The 17,653-nt window shown below is 44.8% G+C and overlaps 1 protein-coding gene across 47 annotated transcripts in view; it reads left to right on the top strand.

The window, feature by feature from the left end:
- SORBS1 (sorbin and SH3 domain containing 1) overlaps positions 1-17,653 on the top strand; it is a 231,392-nt gene that overhangs the window by 161,470 nt on the left and 52,269 nt on the right. For 24 of the 47 annotated variants that reach the window (XM_088842154.1, XM_055425031.2, XM_088842160.1 and 21 more), the window contains 4 exons: positions 17-79; positions 10,928-10,975; positions 11,092-11,221; positions 13,331-13,445. In XM_088842154.1, the coding sequence (XP_088698280.1) occupies positions 17-79; positions 10,928-10,975; positions 11,092-11,221; positions 13,331-13,445 (356 nt within the window). The remainder of the gene's footprint in view (positions 1-16; positions 80-10,927; positions 10,976-11,091; positions 11,222-13,330; positions 13,446-17,653) is intronic. The other 23 variants (XM_088842187.1, XM_088842186.1, XM_088842175.1 and 20 more) reach the window with 1 other exon arrangement.

Genomic DNA, 17,653 nt, shown 5'->3' with positions numbered 1-17,653 from the left:
CTTTTCTCTGCTACAGAGGACAATCCTTACACTCCTACCTACCAGTTTCCTGCATCTACTCCTAGTCCTAAATCTGAAGGTAATTAAAGGAAAACCACGTGCCTGTCTTTGTAGCAGTGCTATTACTATCTTTTTCACCTTGGGGTTCTTGCTGGTGGCCGAGAGCTGTCTCCCCATCATTTGCTTCCCTGTAACCATGTGTTTTGTGGTGTTCTCAAGTCCTCGCTAACTGTGTGACTGGAGTCTATCCAGATGGTATTTTCATCCTGTTCCCTTGAAGTTGACATGATTAATGGGGTAACCAATGTGGCTTCTTTGTAATGCTCTGAACACGTGGGGCTCTGGGAAAAGCTGCCTGCCCCCTGCTACCCAGGGCTTTGTATTTGGGGTGGTCACGTGGAGCTGGTGGCCGGGCAGTGACTCAGGGAAGCTGAGTCATTAGGGTTCATGGGCAGGAGTTAGACGAGCCAGCATCAGCAAGAGAAACATTACCGGGTTCCCATAGGTGCGGCTCACTCTCCACTGGTCTCCTCTTGTCCTCAGTGTATCTCCAGGTATATTTTCTTGGTAGGGAATTCCCCAAGAGGTATCCAGATATGGGATTCAGTCATGGTGGGCGATGATATCCCTTGAAACATAATAAGGGTTTTGGCCAAGCTAGAAACCTTTTCATGAAAGAGCTGGCTAGGAATTTGGACCTGCCAGGGGAGAGTGGCCACACTTCTTTTCTGGAGTATATAGTCTAAATCTAAAAGAAGGTTCTGAAAGGTGAGTGAAGGGCAACATTCTGAGAATTATTCTGATCTCAAGGATTGTCTGCTCTTCAGATGAGTGACCCAGAAAAGGGGGAGTGGGTGGGGGTAGGCAGGAGGCACTTTAACTGTGTTCTCTTCTAGTATAAGATGTGTTGAATGCTCTGAGCTTCGTCCAGTCAAGTAGTTATTGAGCACTTGTGTGTGGCAGACACTGTCCTGGGAACTGAGGATAGTGCCGTGAATAAGAGATATCATCTGCCCCCAAAGTTCACATCAGGCAGGGAATTAGACAAGTCTACTTCATGGTACTAGGTCCAGCGTAGTGACAGTTGCAAGAGCACATGTCCAGAAGGCCACAGAAAACCTTGCTGGCACACAGTAGGTCCTGAGTACCTGCCTGGAGAATGTTGGTGAGTGAAGGCTTTGGACCACAGAATCTGAGTTCTTTCCTAAGGATGAAGACCAGTGCTGCCCCCACCTCAGTTCGTCTCTGTTCTGTTTAGCTCAGAATATCACCCTGCTCAACCCTTCTCATCTTTGGTGAAGTCGTCTGTTCGATCATTCACCAAACTTTTATTGATCACTTAACGCACATGAGTAGATGTGCTGAGCTGTATTTGACACAATTTTAGTTAAAATATTAGATTCCATTTTCAGTCTCCCTGTGGTGTGCTCATCAGTGGTTTCCAGCACTTTCACGCCTGGGGCCTATTTTGAACAAAAAGAAAAGTCTGCCAAAGGAATCAATACTTACAAAATTTAAAGCTGATGATTTCGTTTTAATCAGTGACCTCCTTATTTTCAGCAAGAGTCTCTGGTGTGGGATAATCTAGTCTTTTGCTTTGAGGTGCTGATTCTAGCGAAAACATTGCTTCAGACACAGTGGGCTGAACAGGATGAGTGGGAAATTTTTTTAGGGTACTTTTAATCAACTGCAGTTTTTGATTTGTGCTTTTTTGGACATGAGTACCCAACCCTCTCATAAGCTAGGATTCCTTTCTAGGAAGATGACCAGCACACAGCATGCCTGAAGGTGCAGAATCCCATAGACACGGGCAGAGGAAGGCCACCTGGAGGAGGCCTGTGGAGGAAAATGGTGACTCCCATTGGCCTGGAAGAATGCCTTAGCTTGTCGCAGGCAGTGCCAGCGGTGTCCAGTCAGCCTGGCTGTTGGGCTGCAGGCAGGGTTTTGCCTTCTAGCCTCACACCAGAGCTGCCATGTCATCAACTGCCACACCTAGCAACCCTGGCTGACGATGACGTCTGTTTGGTGGTTCACGTCAAGTTGGGTACAAGAGAGAGAGTGGGGCTTATTTTACCATGGGGTATAAACAGGATGACATGATAACTTTTCACTTATAATTTATGAAGCAGACCTTACTAGTTTTTATTTTAAAAGACCCACAAGGAAGAAATCGTCTTAAAGAATAAAGAGGAAAAAATTAGATTGGATATAAAAGAATCATAATAACCAAGATGATTAGACTTTAACACAAGTTTCTAAGAAGTCTTCTTGCCTGGAGATTTTTTTAAAAACAGGGTTGGTTGTGTCTCGCCCCCGCTCTTGCCTGGATGACAGCCAGACGCAGATCACAGATGTATTCGATTAGATGAAGGCTTTTTGCAAGCGAGGGCAGTGTTTGAGCTAGCTCCCTGTAAAGCATTGTTATTGTCATTTTACTTTTTTGTTAAGTAATGAGAGAGCCTCTGGTTTGTGGTGTTGATATCTGTGAGTTTCGGCAGGTCCTCCTCAGCCCTGCCCTTAGTGCCTCTCCAGCCCTGTGCTGCCCGTCAGTGGCCCTGGGCTCTGCACACCCTTCTTAACATGGGAAAGATTTACACCTTTCAAAGAAGGGTGTTAAAGACAGATTAGCACCTAACTGAGGTGGCACTAGTGGTGAAGAACCTGACTGCCAATGCTGAGACATAACAGGCGCAGGTTTGATCCCTGGATCGGGAAGATTCCCTGGAGAAGGCAATGGCAACCCACTCCAGTATTCTTGCCTGGAGAATCCAATGGATAGAGGAGTGTGGTGGGCTCTAGTCCATGGGGTCGCAAAGAGTCAACACGACTGAAGCTACTTTAGCACAGCACAGTGCCTAACCAAGGCAGGCTCTACCCATGGATTTTAATGAGCATTGAAATTGAAAGTCGCTCAGTCATGTCCAATTCTTTGTGACCTCATGGACTATCCAGTCCATGGAATTCTCTAGGCCAGAATACTGGAATGGGTAGCCTTTCCCTTCTCCAGGGGCTCTTCCCAACCCAGGGTTCGAACCCAGGTCTCCTGTTTTGCAGGTGGATTCTTTACCAGCTGAGCCACAAGGGCAGCCTTTTTAAATGAGCATTTAAAAAATAGATTTACTGAGAAATGTGAGCTGTCATTCTGAGTCTGTCCCCTGAGGGAAGAAGACTGTTGCTGCTTTTTTTGTTTTGTTTGAAAGCAGAATTTGAAACTAGAATTTTTTGCAATAAACCTATCAAAACCTAGCCTAAGGGCTGCTGCTTTTTTTCTAAATTCTAGTTGATTATACAGTATAAAAGACATTTCTAAATGTCTCAAAGCTGATTCTCCAAAATAGTAAAGGACTGTGTGAAAGTTTATGTCAAGCTTAGCCACCTCCTCCTTCCCTCAAGCTAGAGTGAAAAAGTAAACTTCTGGCTGGACTTTTCAGGAGATAAATAGAATTATCATGTTTTAATCAATGAGATTTAAAGTGTGCTTTTAAAAAGCCATAAATCCCAACAAGGAGCAGTCTTTGTAATCATTTTCTAATCTTTCAGACCACTCTATGGGAAAGGAGCAATGTTACATTCTTTATTTCAAGGGGTAGTGGGAGGGATTGAGGCTAGGAAATTCGGGAAGAGTAGAATGAATTCAGGAGACTTATTTCTTATAATTTCTCTATAATACCCTGGTCCCTAGAAAGCTTACAAAAAGAAAAATGATTTACCAGAAATCCTTTGGGAATAACCCTGAAGTAAGGCTAAGAAGCAAATGAGTTTTACTTCCCTTTTCTTTTAAACCTTCACCTGACCCACTCTCCCCTGCCTATGAGCTACTTGTCTATGAGTTACCTACCATCCAGCCTCTCCCTTAAAGGGCTTCCCAGGTGGCTCAGTAGTAAAGAATCTGCCTACCAGTGTAGGAGATGCAAAAGACCTGGATTCAATCCCTGAGTAGGGAAATTCCCTAGAGAAGGAAATGGCAACCCACTCCCATGGACAGAGGAGCCTGGTGGATTACAGTCCATGCGGTCATGAAGAGAGTCCATGGGATCACAGAGAGTCGGAGGATACGACTAAGTGAGCATGCAGCATTCACTCTCTCTTAAAGGCACATGTCCTTTCCTAGCATCTGAGATGCTACCAGGTCTTTTGATTGTGAGAGCGGAGAGAAGGAATGTTGATAAACCAGAGCCAGCACTACCCACCGTTGCAGCGAGACCACAGAGGGTCTGCTAGACTGAGTCTTCGGACATCCTGCCCACATTTTCCTTCTGAAGTGGGAGCCACAGGAACATGCTGTAGAGAAACCACTTCAGAAGCCCTGCCACTGCCTCCTGCTTTAGGAAACAGCAGTGTGGTGGCCAGCACCTCTGCATTTCACATTCATAATCCTATTAATAATAATAATAGCACAACCACCGCAGTAACTGCTACCACTGCCATTTATTGAGCCCTTCCCTGGCTCACACTGTAAAAGAATCTACCTGCACTGTGGGAGACCTGGGTTCGATCCCTGGGTCGGGAAGATCCCTTGGAGAAGGCAGTGGCAACACACTCTAGTATTCTTGCCTGGAGAATCCCCATGGACAAAGGAGCCTGGCAGGCTACAGTCCTTGGGGTCACAAGGAGTTGGACATGGCTGAGCAGCTAACACTTCCGTTTTCACTTACTGAATACAAGGCTGCATGCTGGCTGCATCACAATCGTTATCTCATATTCATCCTCCCAGCAGCTCCGTGAGGTAAGTCCTCATTTTTGTGAGGGCGTGAGGCTCAGAAAGGTTAAGTAATTTGTGAAAGGTCACACAGCAAGTGGCAGAGTAAGGAATTCAACCCAGGTCTCTGGGGCCCCCCAGACATGGGTGTTTATTTACTCTGCTGATTCCTTTCCCATTCCTGTTGCACTCTGTGTTCTTGGCTGGCCCCTTTGCCAGGACTCTCTGATGCCTAACTCAGGCATCCAACTGGCCTGCTGCTTAGTCAGTCATGCTCCACTTGGCTGAGCCAGCAACTCCAGGGGTGGTGTCTGGGAATATGAGGTTAGGAGAGCTCCCCGAGTGATTTGGCACGTGGTCAGGACTGGGGACCACTGCAGTGGAGTACCCCCTCCCCCTTTTCCATCTTCCACAAAGGGAGGCAGATACTCGCCAGTGCAGTTTGGGGGATTTGAGTACAGAATGAGAGTGGGAAGTACAGATTGAAAACAGCTAGTCTGTCTGCTCTGAGCATAGCCAGATGATGTTGGCTTTCTTGACATGCTTCATGTCAAGAAGATGGGAGACAATTTCGAATGATGCCTCCAGATCAGCAAAACCAGGTAACTGGAGTGTTACCATGTGGTCCATGGCCAGTGAGAACCCGTCTGACCATGTCAGGGTAAGGGCTGTCATACCAGCCAAGGGTGAAGTCCCAGAGACCAACATTTTCCCCTTGCTTGTGGATGTGTCTTCAGGCTGTCACGCTGATGGTGATCACTTGCATCTCCTGGTGAAGTGACTCTAGACCCCACCTCAGGGCATCTTCAGGTTGTTGGGATGTGTCACGTCATAGTCGTCCATCTCACTGACCTTTTCTCCGTTCCTCGATGAGGATGCATTCGGGCAAGGGTTTAGGAGGCTTATTTTCTTAGGCATATCTATCCTCCACTGGCCTTTCAGGATTTCTTAGGATAGCCTTATTTTGCTTGAGTTCAAGCAAATGGTTCTGTTGTGAGGCTCGCTGGCCAGGATCCTCTGCCCAGGCTCCAGCGAGTACTGCCCAGAGGAGGGGCTGAGTGCTCGCAGAGGTCACCTTTGCTCCCCTAACTAGAGCTGCCCAGAAGGCGTCCGCTGAGCAAGTGCAGAAGTCTGACCTGCAGGATAGTGGAGCGAGGTAGCCGTTAGTCCCTTTCCATCTTCAAGGGAGGAAATAACGCCTTAGGAGATGAGGCCGGTGAGTCGTTGGCTAGCCTCCTGGCCCTCCCAGACTCCTGCTCTGTCCACTCCTGTCCTGTTCCACCTCATTCTCTTTACTCCTTTGCATTCAATTTTTTTTTTCTTCTAAATTTGTCTTCTGTAGCTACTCTACATCCTATATTGATCTTTTTTTTTTTTTTTTACTTGTTTCATTATTTAGAATTTGATTGTGTCTGACCGGAACTTGGGTCTTCCCAGGTGATGCTAGTGGTAAAGAACTTGCCTGCCGATGCAGGAGATGTAAGAGACGTGGGTTTGATTCCTGGTCAGGAAGATTCTCTGGAGGAGGACATGGCAGCCCACTCCAGTATTCTTACCTGGAGAACCTCATGGAGCCTGGTGGGCTACAGTCCATAAGGTCGCAGAGTCAGACACAACTGAAGTCACTTAGCACGCTCACATGCACTCAGAGCATACACAGCTTTGGGGATCTTTCCCAAGCCCCCTGGACTCTTCCTGACCATCCTGCCCCACTCCTCCTTTTTCTTATTCTTCCTCCCCAATCCCACCCAGACTGTATACCTGCCTCTGTATATGCTTTTCTTTGACCATTTTTGTTTGTTGGATGGGTGCATTGTATCTATCTTGACCCCTTTCTCCTTCCTCTTAAGTGAGTGGGGTAAAGCAGGAAAAAGAATTAACTTGAGCTGTGGGAAAAGATTGAGTTAAAAATGAACCACTGATAACTGGAAAAATAATTGTAAGTTTAAAGCCTAACAAATGCATAAAATTGAAATTTAATTGATATAGGCCAGCGATTATGCAAATAGTGCTTTTTGCCCATCATCTCATTTTGGTCAATTACATACGTTTTTTTTTAATAGAACAACCAGCATTTTCTCCAGTGTCTTTAAGATTATTATAAATTCTTAAAAAAATAAACAGAGGAAATCTATTTTAGTCTATTTAAAGTACTATGGTTGAAAAGGCAGTTATTTGCCTCCTGGCAGTTTTAGGAGAGTAGCTATCCCCAAATGGAGCCTCCAAGGATAACTGCTAAAGCCCAGAGGGAAATCATTGGTGTGTAAACATCTTAGCCCAGCAAGGGTCTTCAGGGCCCTGGGGTGAGTTGTTCACACCCAGTAAATACTGCTTAGCGTTAGAGTTTTCTGCAGGTCACTGGCACAGGAAGTCCTGGTGTCCCTGCCAAGATTTGATGTTTGCTGCTTGGGGCTCTAGGGGACACAGCGTGTGGCTCCACCACTAGCAGGAATCACAAGATCCAGCTCCACTGAGCCCACTGGGACTTTCTTTGAAAGGACTCTTGGAGAAATAGTGAAAGCAGGATTTCATGCATAGACAATGTCTGTTCATAAACAACTGGAGAAACATTTCGTTTAAAAGTGTCTTAACTATGGTTAAACACGCACATTTGGCTGGCTATTTCATTTAGTGTGTTTTAACTATGGTTAAACACACACACATTTGGCTGGCTCTGGTGTATAGAAATGCAGAAGGTAAGCCTTACACCCAGTTGCATCCCCATCTGTCCCAGCATAGATGTAGCCTGCCAGGAGAAGGTACAAGAAGCAGCAAGTGGAAAATGTAGCAAGAGTGACTCAGTTTTACCCATTTCCCTAGAGAAGAGCAGGAAGAAAGCTAGACGGGTGGTGGGGTAACTCAAAAAACTTGCTTAAGTGTCACCAGGGAAGGGGAGATGTGGAAATATAAGAGCAAAGGCCTCCAGGGCTAGAAGTCATCCAGGCCAGCACTGCAGTGTGTGACTTCCACAACACCCTCCCCTGCCTCCTCCCCAATAAAGAGTCTATTCTATTACAGTGGAATAGCTACAGTTCTCCCTGGAATCAGGCAGATGAAGCTGGGCTGAAGGTTACAACAGAGTCTGATCATCATCTCAGGGTTGAGGAGTGGCAGAGGTAGGGAAGTGGAGTTGGAAAGACCTGAATGCATTCTTGCTTTGTCTTCCACACTGTGTTAGGGGCAAATTTTCATAACCTCCCTGGACCCTAATTTCCTTGTCTCTGAGCTATATACTTACATACCTCCAGGAGTTTTTCCAGGGATTGAGTGAGGCAATATTAGTAACTGACCAGTTACTATTAGGCACTTAATAATGGGAGCAGCTATTATTTTTATTCGTAAACATATGTAAAATATTCTTCCATTAGATTTGCAAGACAAACAAAAATTCAAGGAATAAATTATGCATCCCCTGGTACTAGTCCAAATTACTAATGTTCAGATGAATCTGGGCAACTTGCGTTTGCCCACCTGAAAGTCAATGAACTGAAATCCACATGTCAGATCCCATGGACACTGGGAAAAATGAAAAGCTTGTTCATGGAGATGCCCCTGCCCTGTGCTAGCTTGAGATGGAGGAGATTTCTTTTTCCACTTACACCAGATAAACAAATTGCTTTAAGAATGCTCAGGCATTCAAACTTCTCTCCTGTCTTCACCCCCTTCCACCCCTCTTCTTTCCTACTTCTCTTTCCCGCCTTGCTGTGTGGCTTGTGGGGTTTTAGTTACCTGGCCAGGCATTGAACCCAGGGCCTTGGCAACCAGAACACTGAGTCCTAACTGCTGGACCACCAGGGAAATCCCCTGCCTCCGTATTCAGACTTTCAAAATACACAGATTAACTCCCCCAGCCATGCTATTTTTGTTTTTGTTTTTTTTCCATCTCAGAACTATTTCTCATTTTCTTTTAACAACTGTTCTAGAATTCCACATTAGAAAGCTCTAGGGAGCAAAAATCTTTGAAAAGCTGAGAATTTTTTTAAAAAAAAAGAAAAAAAAAAACCTTGAATATTTAAGTGCTGTTTTTCCCCCATGAAACTCTTTTACCTTTAGAACCAGATAATAGTTATAAATTAACCCTCACCTTACCATCTGCTACTAGGTGGTAACTTCTCCATGATTCAAAGAGAGACAGGGTTTTGAGCTAGAATGTTAGGCTGGATTTTAAACAATACCTACATTGGTTCCTAACTAAGCTAATTTCTCATTTGGCAGGCACTGTTTTTCCAATCAAATCACTACAATCAAAGCTAATTTTTAGTTTTCTTTGATGCTGTGGTATCTTATCTGTATAATAATCAGAAGCTCGATTGAAAAACAAAAGCAGCAAAACAAACAAAAGCAGGCAACACAGAAGTCTTCAGAAGAGTACTCTGAAACATCTATTTCTGGATCCCACTTTATCTCTTCTGCCCTATTTGCAAAAGTCAAATAAGCTCTCGTGTTCAGTTTATAGCAGGGGAAGGCTTAGCTATATTGGTAGAAGAACCTTAAACTCTGTTCAACTTTAAGGATAAGAATTAGCCAATATCAAAGCAAAAAGAAGGAGGAAGGGAGGGAGGAGAAAAGATATCTCAGTACCCCAAACCTTTCCATTTTTGGAGCTGGAAAACCTGGGACAGATACAGTAGGGAGAGGAGAGGGGAGGTAGGAAGGGAGATAGAGATCCTGTTTTTGAATAATGCTGGAAAGAATAGCAGTGTTAGCTTTATGTACATTTTGTAAAATATTCTGGCCTTTTCTGCTCTGAAGCTTAAAACCACGTGGAGACAAGGACTGCCATCAACATGTTACATTGGCTTCTCTGACTTGTCTTTGCAAGCTAGTTCGCGTGCTTTGTTATTTAAAGCCGTACCGATTTTAAGAGGAGTTGGGTCTTTATTCCACATTCATGAATTCTGAATTCAGGTTAGTGAGTTATTAGAAAATTCAAGAGGCTATTGCAGCCTAACTCTTGTTGGAGAAATGCTTTGGAGGGGTCATCATGGATATAGTGACTAAATATCCTGGGTTTCCAGGGCAGTCCCAGCTGAGAAACCTGTTCCAGTGAGAGTTCCACGCAGCCATGTCCATGAAGGGTTCAGGTCTTGATTCTGCAAGTCTTAGTGCCCGGGTCGGTGTTCAGCTTATTTAGAGACCTATGGTTACGGTGGCACTAGTGGTAAAGAACCCACCTGCCAGTGAAGGAGACGTAAGAGGTATGGGTTCAATCCCTGGGTCAGAAAGATCCCCTGGAAGAGGGCATGGCAACCCACTCCACTATTCTTACCTGGAGAATTCCACGGACACAGGAGCCTGGTGGGCTGAAGTCCATAGGGTCGCAGATAATCGCTTATGGCCGAAGTGACTTAACAGATAAACACACACCCCCCACCCCACCCCCACCCTTGGAGAGCCATCTCCCACCACAGAAACCCGCGTGAGTTTGACTCGATCCAGAGTCACAATTTAGACACTGACCCCGAGTGGCATTTTTGCAGAGCAGGTTATGTGAGGATCTGCCGAGGGCGTGTGGGGTTCCAACGAAGGAAGGCTATTTGAGGGACTCGTTTACAGTGGAATCAAAACAAAATGATGACAAGGGGTTTCTCAAACTGTTTTCTTAGCTGCACTACCACTTTGCTGAACGATTTTGTTTTGAGTTGGCCCCAGAGTTCATTCAGGTTTTCCCATAAGCTGTTATGGAAGAAACAGAACGAACTTTGGGGTCAACTCAATATATGGAACCTTAGCGTGTGAAATGGGTCACAGCTGAACCAGGCAGCTAGAAACCACACCTGGGGCCTCCCCATCCCACCCAGCAGGCCTGGGGACTCTGAAACTCAGCAGCATAGACCAGAGACAGCGCCAACACCCAGGCATCCATCTCAGCCTGTTTCCCACTCAGCCAGGCTGGGGACCAGCTTTGCTTGTGGAAATTCTCTCGATAGGACCTTTGGCTCTTTGTCCCCATGCGTTTCTGGGTGTCAGGGGCAGTCCTCCCCCAGGGTTTGTGAGTTTTCCTTTCTGACTACAGGTCTGTTTGGTTGGGTGGGTTCTCCAAACCCATCTGTGAACTGTGTGGTTTGCCATGGTGTAGCTTCTGGTGCTTGGCTCCTTCTCTGTCCTCTGGGCTCCCGGGTGTGGCTGGACAACGGTCGGTGCAGGATGGTGGCAGTGGGGGACTTGTCACTCAGTTCGCTTACCTGAGCCGGATGTCTCCTGATTACGTTTTGTTTTGTTCACTAGATGATGACTCAGATCTGTACTCTCCTCGATATTCCTTTTCTGAAGACAGTAAGTGGCTTAGAATTTCTTGGTTGTGGGGGTGGAAGGGAGGGTGGTGGACGAGGCAAGGATCTTCCTGTTTTCATCCATTTTAAGGCTTTTGCACCCACTTTTTCCTTCTCCAGCAAAATCTCCCCTTTCTGTGCCTCGCTCAAAAAGTGAGATGAGCTGCATTGATGGTGAGAAGGTAGTTAAGAGGTCGGCCACACTTCCCCTCCCAACCCGCTCTTCCTCGCTAAAATCAAGCCCAGAGAGGTAAGTGTTCTCATCAGCTCCATGATTTTAGGCTCTAATACACAATCTCTTTCTCTGAGTCGGGCAGCGTTGGAGCCAGGCGTCAAGCCGACCTGAGTTTGAATCCCTGCTCTATCACTTATTAGCAGTGATTTATGTTTTTGACTCTCTATGTTCTCATCTGTAAAATGGGGAAACGTTTTACATTCCTCGGGATACTGCAAGGATAAAACAAGATAATGCATGTAACATATGCTGTAGTCCTGGCTCATCAGATGGGCTTGCTGCTGCTGCTGCTGCTAAGTCACTTCAGTCGTGTCCAACCCTGTGTGACCCCATAGACGGAAGCCCACCAGACTCCCCTGTCCCTGGGATTCTCCAGGCAAGAACACTGGAGTGGGTTGCCATTTCCTTCTCCAGTGTGTGAAAGTGAAAAGTGAAAGTGAAGTCGCTCAGTCGTGTCTGACCCTTAGCGACCCCATGGACTGCAGCCTACCAGGCTCCTCCATCCATGGGATTTTCTAGGCAAGAGTACTGGAGTGGCTTGCCATTGCCTTCTCCGTCAAATGGGCTTAAATAATGACAATAATTATCATCACTCTTTCCCTCTTCACAACAGGAATCTTGAACTATAAGATTTGTCATGTGCTTTAATACTCTGTGCATACTGATGGGGCCCATAGCAGAGAATATAATTTTAAAATGAAGCTACACTTTTTAGTATCTCTTTATTTATTCAACACATTATCAAAACATAAGGCTTGACGGTTGAAATGATATTTGTCATCTCTTAATGCCCACACTAAATGACCCAGTTGTCTTTTACTGAGTCTTTTGCCCTTGGGAGCAGCCTCCAGGGCATCTGGACCAGTGTCCCAGGCATCTCCCAGCTCCATCTTCTAACACTTCTCAACCCAAAATAGGTTCTAGCTAAACAAAATTATACACATTATTTCATACCTCCAAACTTTTTCCATCTTCATGACAAATGAATGGCTATTTTTGAAATCCCACATATATGTACGTGACATCTGCCTCAGAGTTTGATAATTAATTTGAAAGGAAGGGTGGGTGTACCTGCAAATCCTTTCAAGTGATTAAGCACCTACTGGGTACATTCTGTGTGCGATTGAACAAGATGCCATGGAGGCACATTGCACACATAAATCATTGTCCCTGCCTTCAAGAAGTTTATAGTCTTGCAGGAAAAACTGATTATAATCACAATGCAAAATGCAATTATGTGCTTATGTGAAAATTTTGCAAATAATTTCCAAGGCTTCATGTATCCTCTGAAATCCCCCACTGGATCAGGTTAAGTAGCTGTGCCAAAGGCTGCATTTTGGGTGATTACCAGGGTAGGGTGTGGAATAGGGAAGAAGAACATGGTTATAAAAACAAGTAATGTTTCGAACTTCCTTGGCAGTTCAGCGGTGAAGACTCCATGCTTCCCGTGCAGAGGTTGCATGTTCAATCCCAGATCGGAGAACTAAGATCCCACATGCCACATGCTGCGGCCAAAAACAAATAAACAAAACAAAAGTGTTTATAGAGTGGTTACTGTGGGCCTGGTGTTTTGCAAAGTGATTTACATGCTGAGACATACTGTCTCATTAATCCTTACAACAAGCACACTTACCAGAAGAGTAAACTGAGTTCATTAGAGGCTAAGTGCTTGGCCCAGAGGAGCCAGCTAGCAAGCGCTGTAGTAGGGTTGGAACTACAGTTGCCTGGCTCTGCGTCCTGCATTCTCTCTCACTGCACTAGCCTGAGTGGGAAGTACAGGCATGTCTGGGAGATGATAAGCCCCTGAGAGCAGAGCAAAGTGAAGGATTTTTTCCAGAGCACACTTTGCAGCTGCAGCAGCTGCTTTTCTTCCCTTTCTTGTCCCCCTGCTTCCCGGTGCCTGGTTGTGAGTTCGGGACACCTCAAGCCTTTTGTGAAGTGAACACAGGGATCTAACTGGTTGTTTGAAGAAGGAAACCAGCACAACTGAACGCTTTGCACAGAGTCCCATTTTGTGCCTCGGATATAAAAATTCCTTGATTAAACTACAGTTGGCCAGAGTCATCAGACCTGTCGGATGCCAATTTTCATGAGAATAGCCCTAATAGGATTTTCTTTCTACAGGACTGACTGGGAGCCCCCAGATAAGAAAGTGGATACAAGAAAATACCGCGCAGAGCCCAGAAGCATTTACGAGTATCAGCCGGGCAAGTCCTCTGTTCTGACCAACGAGAAGATGGTAATGTGCATATTAAAGTGCTTTTGTCTCACCCTGCCCGAGTTCTTTAATCCAGATGCATTGTGCACTTGGATTGCATTCTTTCTCCCTTGAGATAGACTTGCTTTGTTTAGAAGACAGTGACAATAGGAAGTATTTCTACCCTTTTCATTAGGCAGGTGTTCGCAGAATAAGTGCTGAGAGTCTGCATTGAAAGAATCCTCTCATTGTGGCTTTGTTAATCTCTTTGTGCATGGTTTTCACTAATTTTAAATCTGCTAGTGTAAAGGTTGATTTTGCTGCTGTCTTTTTTTAAAACCTCTAACCATTTGTTTATCAGGCTTATTACTAACTGGACTGAAATTGTAATTTTAGAGGTGACTCTTATTTGAACATGCATACATTTTGTAGAAGTTACAAGTACATCATTAAAAACCAGATAATTAATATGATGATGTTACTTGGCGGGGGGAAAAGCCCCAGGCTGTTAGACTGTGGCTTTTAGATCTTCCTTTTCTGACAAGTTCAATAGAGAGGACACATTGAATGTTCCATCTGATTTGTGGTTCCCTACACAAGTTCACGTCTCCAAGCAGTTATCAGTGGGGGGAATGGCCCGTATGGGCATAGGAGACCACCCTGTAAAGGCAAGGGAGAGTTTTTACAAACTGATTAGTTTCATATCTGCCTGTCACACTTCCTTTTATTCACCCTTCATTAGAACAAGCTGGTTTCAGAATTCTGATCATGGTTGAAGGGATCTCCAAGGCTCTATAAACCCTGCAGCCCGCCAGCCTTTCTAGCAGGAAGGAATTGTCATGCTGGGGATTGATTCTCATTAAAATGCGGTTACCGCACTGAGTCCAGAATAAGAAGGCCCCTGAAATGTGGGTTCAAATTCTTCTCCCTCCGCCTTTTTTGCTCTACATGGTTTTAAGGAATAATTGATTTGACTTTTACTAAAATACAAAGGTGACATCTTTAAAAGCACAAGGGGTAAGTAATTTTAGTTAGGAAGAAAGGTTCAGCAGTTCACAGAAGGCTTCAAAGTTGTCATTCTCCAGCATTTATTGTGCCCCAAAGCTATTTTAAGCAAAAAGTTCTGAGAGGAGTAGAAAATTTTGCCTCTGTCTCCTCCCTTCACTGCAGGTTCTCTCTCTGTGAGAAGGTAATAAACACAGAAGGTAACCTTTCACACAGGTCTTCCTAGAAAGAAAGTTATGTCCTTTGAGTATGTTCCTGACTCTTGAATAACACGCAAGGGACATCCCTCATGTATCCGTACACTTCCGTGCTTTCAGACTCTGTAGGCCCCTGGGTGCTTTTGTTTTGGCGATATTATTATTCATAGATGTTGATTGCTGTTACTGATAGCTTTCCTCTTAATTTCTGCTTTGTTTCCTCTTCCTTTCCTTGGTTCCTAGTAATTTGACCACTACTCAAAACTCTAGGGGTGGGAAAAAACCCCAAAAGCCATAATTTTGTGTTCATTGATACCACAATGGTCACAGTATCCTCCATATCATAGTCCTTGGGAGCATTTATATTGTTTTCACAAACCCTGAGAAGTAGCTCCCTCTGCCCACGGCCCCACTTTGAAGAGTTGTGGTGACCATATGCGTGGACGGTCAAACACCATCTGGCTGTTCCCACACAGGAAGCCCCCTCAGGGCTTGGGCCAACCAGTTAGGACATAACACCCAAGGCTGGCCAGAGAGGAACATTGCTGTCCAGCTGTTTCTTCCCAAAGGTTAGTTTTTCATTTTAGAGAGAGTCTTCATCTTTTCCTAGTCTGCTCTTCACAGAGGTGGAATCAGTCCTTTATTTTTGAATTTTTCTTCCTGCTCTTTTTGCCACATGAACAGAATTGAAACGGGAGTTTCAGTGTGAGTCCTGCCTTTTGGTTTCAGTGTTTGGTTTGCCGGAATTTGAGGGGCCCCTTCTTCCCCGACCACCGCCACCACATTCACACGCACACGCACACGTTCTTGTGGTGTTTAGCTGTGAATAAGTGTGCTAACTAGAGACAGACAGAGAATCTAAATGTTCTCCCAGAAAGGCACATCTTTTTTTATGGGGGAGAATCCCTATTTCCCCCCAGTGTTTTTCCAGCTGGAGGTGCTTGTGTCTGCTTAAGCCTGGCAATTTGAACTGGGTCCTCACAGGCACATCTGCCCTGTTTGCACAGAGGGCTGACGGGTAGACTGTGAAGATTGCCTTAGCATTCATCTTGTCCCTGCAGCAAACCCACAGCATCCCAGACAAACACTGTGCTACCTTCAGAAGATTCGCAGGAGATCTGCAGCCGTGGTGAACCTGTTCAGCTATTTGACAAACTCATATGAAATTCTTTATTACTCTTTGGCCTCCCTCTTATTGTAGTATGAACCCATTTTCTTCTCTTCTGGTCTTGAAGTTGGAGAGCTACTGGTTGGTCCCTGCTTTGTCAGAAATAGGTTTTTTTCAGGCTGTGGTCCTTTTACATACTTCCCTCCCAAGTCCCTTACAGAACTGAATCTCAACTCAATTCAATAAATATGTACATTTGACCCTTGAACAACACAGGTTTGAACTGCACAGTCAACCTAATTGTGGATTCTTTTCAATAGTAAATGTTATAGCCCTGCACGACTGCAGTTGGTTGAGTTTGTGGATGTGGAGGAACCCTGGATACTAAGGGCCAGCTGTTAATTATACTCGGATTTTCAACTGCATGCATCCCTGAGGCCCAGGTTGTTCAAGGGTCTGCTTCTAGAATAACATTAATGTGCCAAGCCCTGGGTTAGATGTTGGCATTCCTGCTCCCATAGGGTAATGTGAGAAGGAGAAATGTAAAAATCATTATTACAAACACAATATTTATTTGGAAGTGTAAAACATGGGGATTTACCCAACTTAGTTTCTTCCCAGTTCAGAGTCACCTTGAGCTCCTTCCTGACTTTTCAAGTCTGTCACTTGCCCCTATGTTAGCTTGGTATCATCCACAGACTCAGCAGCCCTACCCCCTTCTCCTGGGGAGTATGAGAAATGTAAGCAGCACTGGACTAGGAATTGGAACGTTTCTGAGTTCCAAGTTCAAGTTCGGACACTGCCTTATGTCTGGGGGCATCACTTAACTTTTCTGAACAACCACAGTGTTTTCTCCTGTAAATGGAATTATTATCTGGCCTGCCAACCTCACCGGAGCATTGAGTGAGAGAGTCACATATGATAATGTGGTTAAAAAAGATCTGTGAATATAACAAAGTGCCATGTAATTGAACACGCCACATTCAGATTCTTTAATTACAGTCTGAAGCTAGTCTCCGGCTCCCGTCCAAGCTGCAGAACTATTCTTCTGAGCCATCAGGCATTTTCCTCATGAGTCCCCTGCCTTTTCTGAGGATTTTGCCAAGCTGGGAAAAGATAGCTCCCTGTCACAGAGACCTCAGCCTGGCTTTGTGGAATCTGCTCTGCCTGCCAGAACAGAGAGCCTGCTCTCCATCCAGAAGGACAGTCCCCTATTTGTCCATTCTGTGCTTGGACCTAGAAAGGAGTTATCAGCGCAGAAGCAAGTGCTGCGTGGTATTTATTACCTCTTTAGCTTTCTCGGTGGGCAGCTCCAAGGGCTAAGGTTGGCTGCTCTGGGTGCAAGCTGGTTGACATGCCTCCTGATTCAGTTCTCAACCCAGCATTAATCTTGGTAATAAAACAATCTGTGAACAACCTTTGACAATAAAATGGGTTGACTTTTTCAGAACTGAGTACTAGGACATTCAGGCAGTTTTCTGAAAAAGTTGGTACATTTTATTTTTAAAAAATAGAAAAAAAACCCCAAATTATTCTCAGAGAGCCATTTATAAATAGTCTTTTAAAGTAATGAACATGAAATAGGTTTCATGAAGGCCTATCACACGAGGACCTAGGGTGTCCCCGTGTCTCATCCATCCCTCCTGAGTGGTGGTGTCCTTGTAGGTATTGCACCTCATTTCGCTGAATAAATATAGATTCCCGTATTTTACAGAATTACAGAATCCACTGAGGTGGAACACACATTCTCCAGATTTTAAGCTCCTCTGCACCTAACGACAGTTGGAAGAAGGTTTAGCCTGGATGCAAGAGGACAGACTGTTTCAATACATATTTTCCTTTGATTTCAACTAACTTCTATTCAGTTAATTTCAGTTAAAGAAAAGTTATCTATCAGATCTTCCTCGGTTTAAAGCAAAAGTAGAAATAATATTAAAGAT

This window comes from Moschus berezovskii, chromosome 12 (assembly GCF_049115385.1).
Source record: "Moschus berezovskii isolate FMDL1 chromosome 12, NW_MosBer_1.0, whole genome shotgun sequence".
Lineage (NCBI taxonomy): Eukaryota > Metazoa > Chordata > Mammalia > Artiodactyla > Moschidae > Moschus > Moschus berezovskii.
This window is presented reverse-complemented; position numbering and strand designations above follow the sequence as displayed.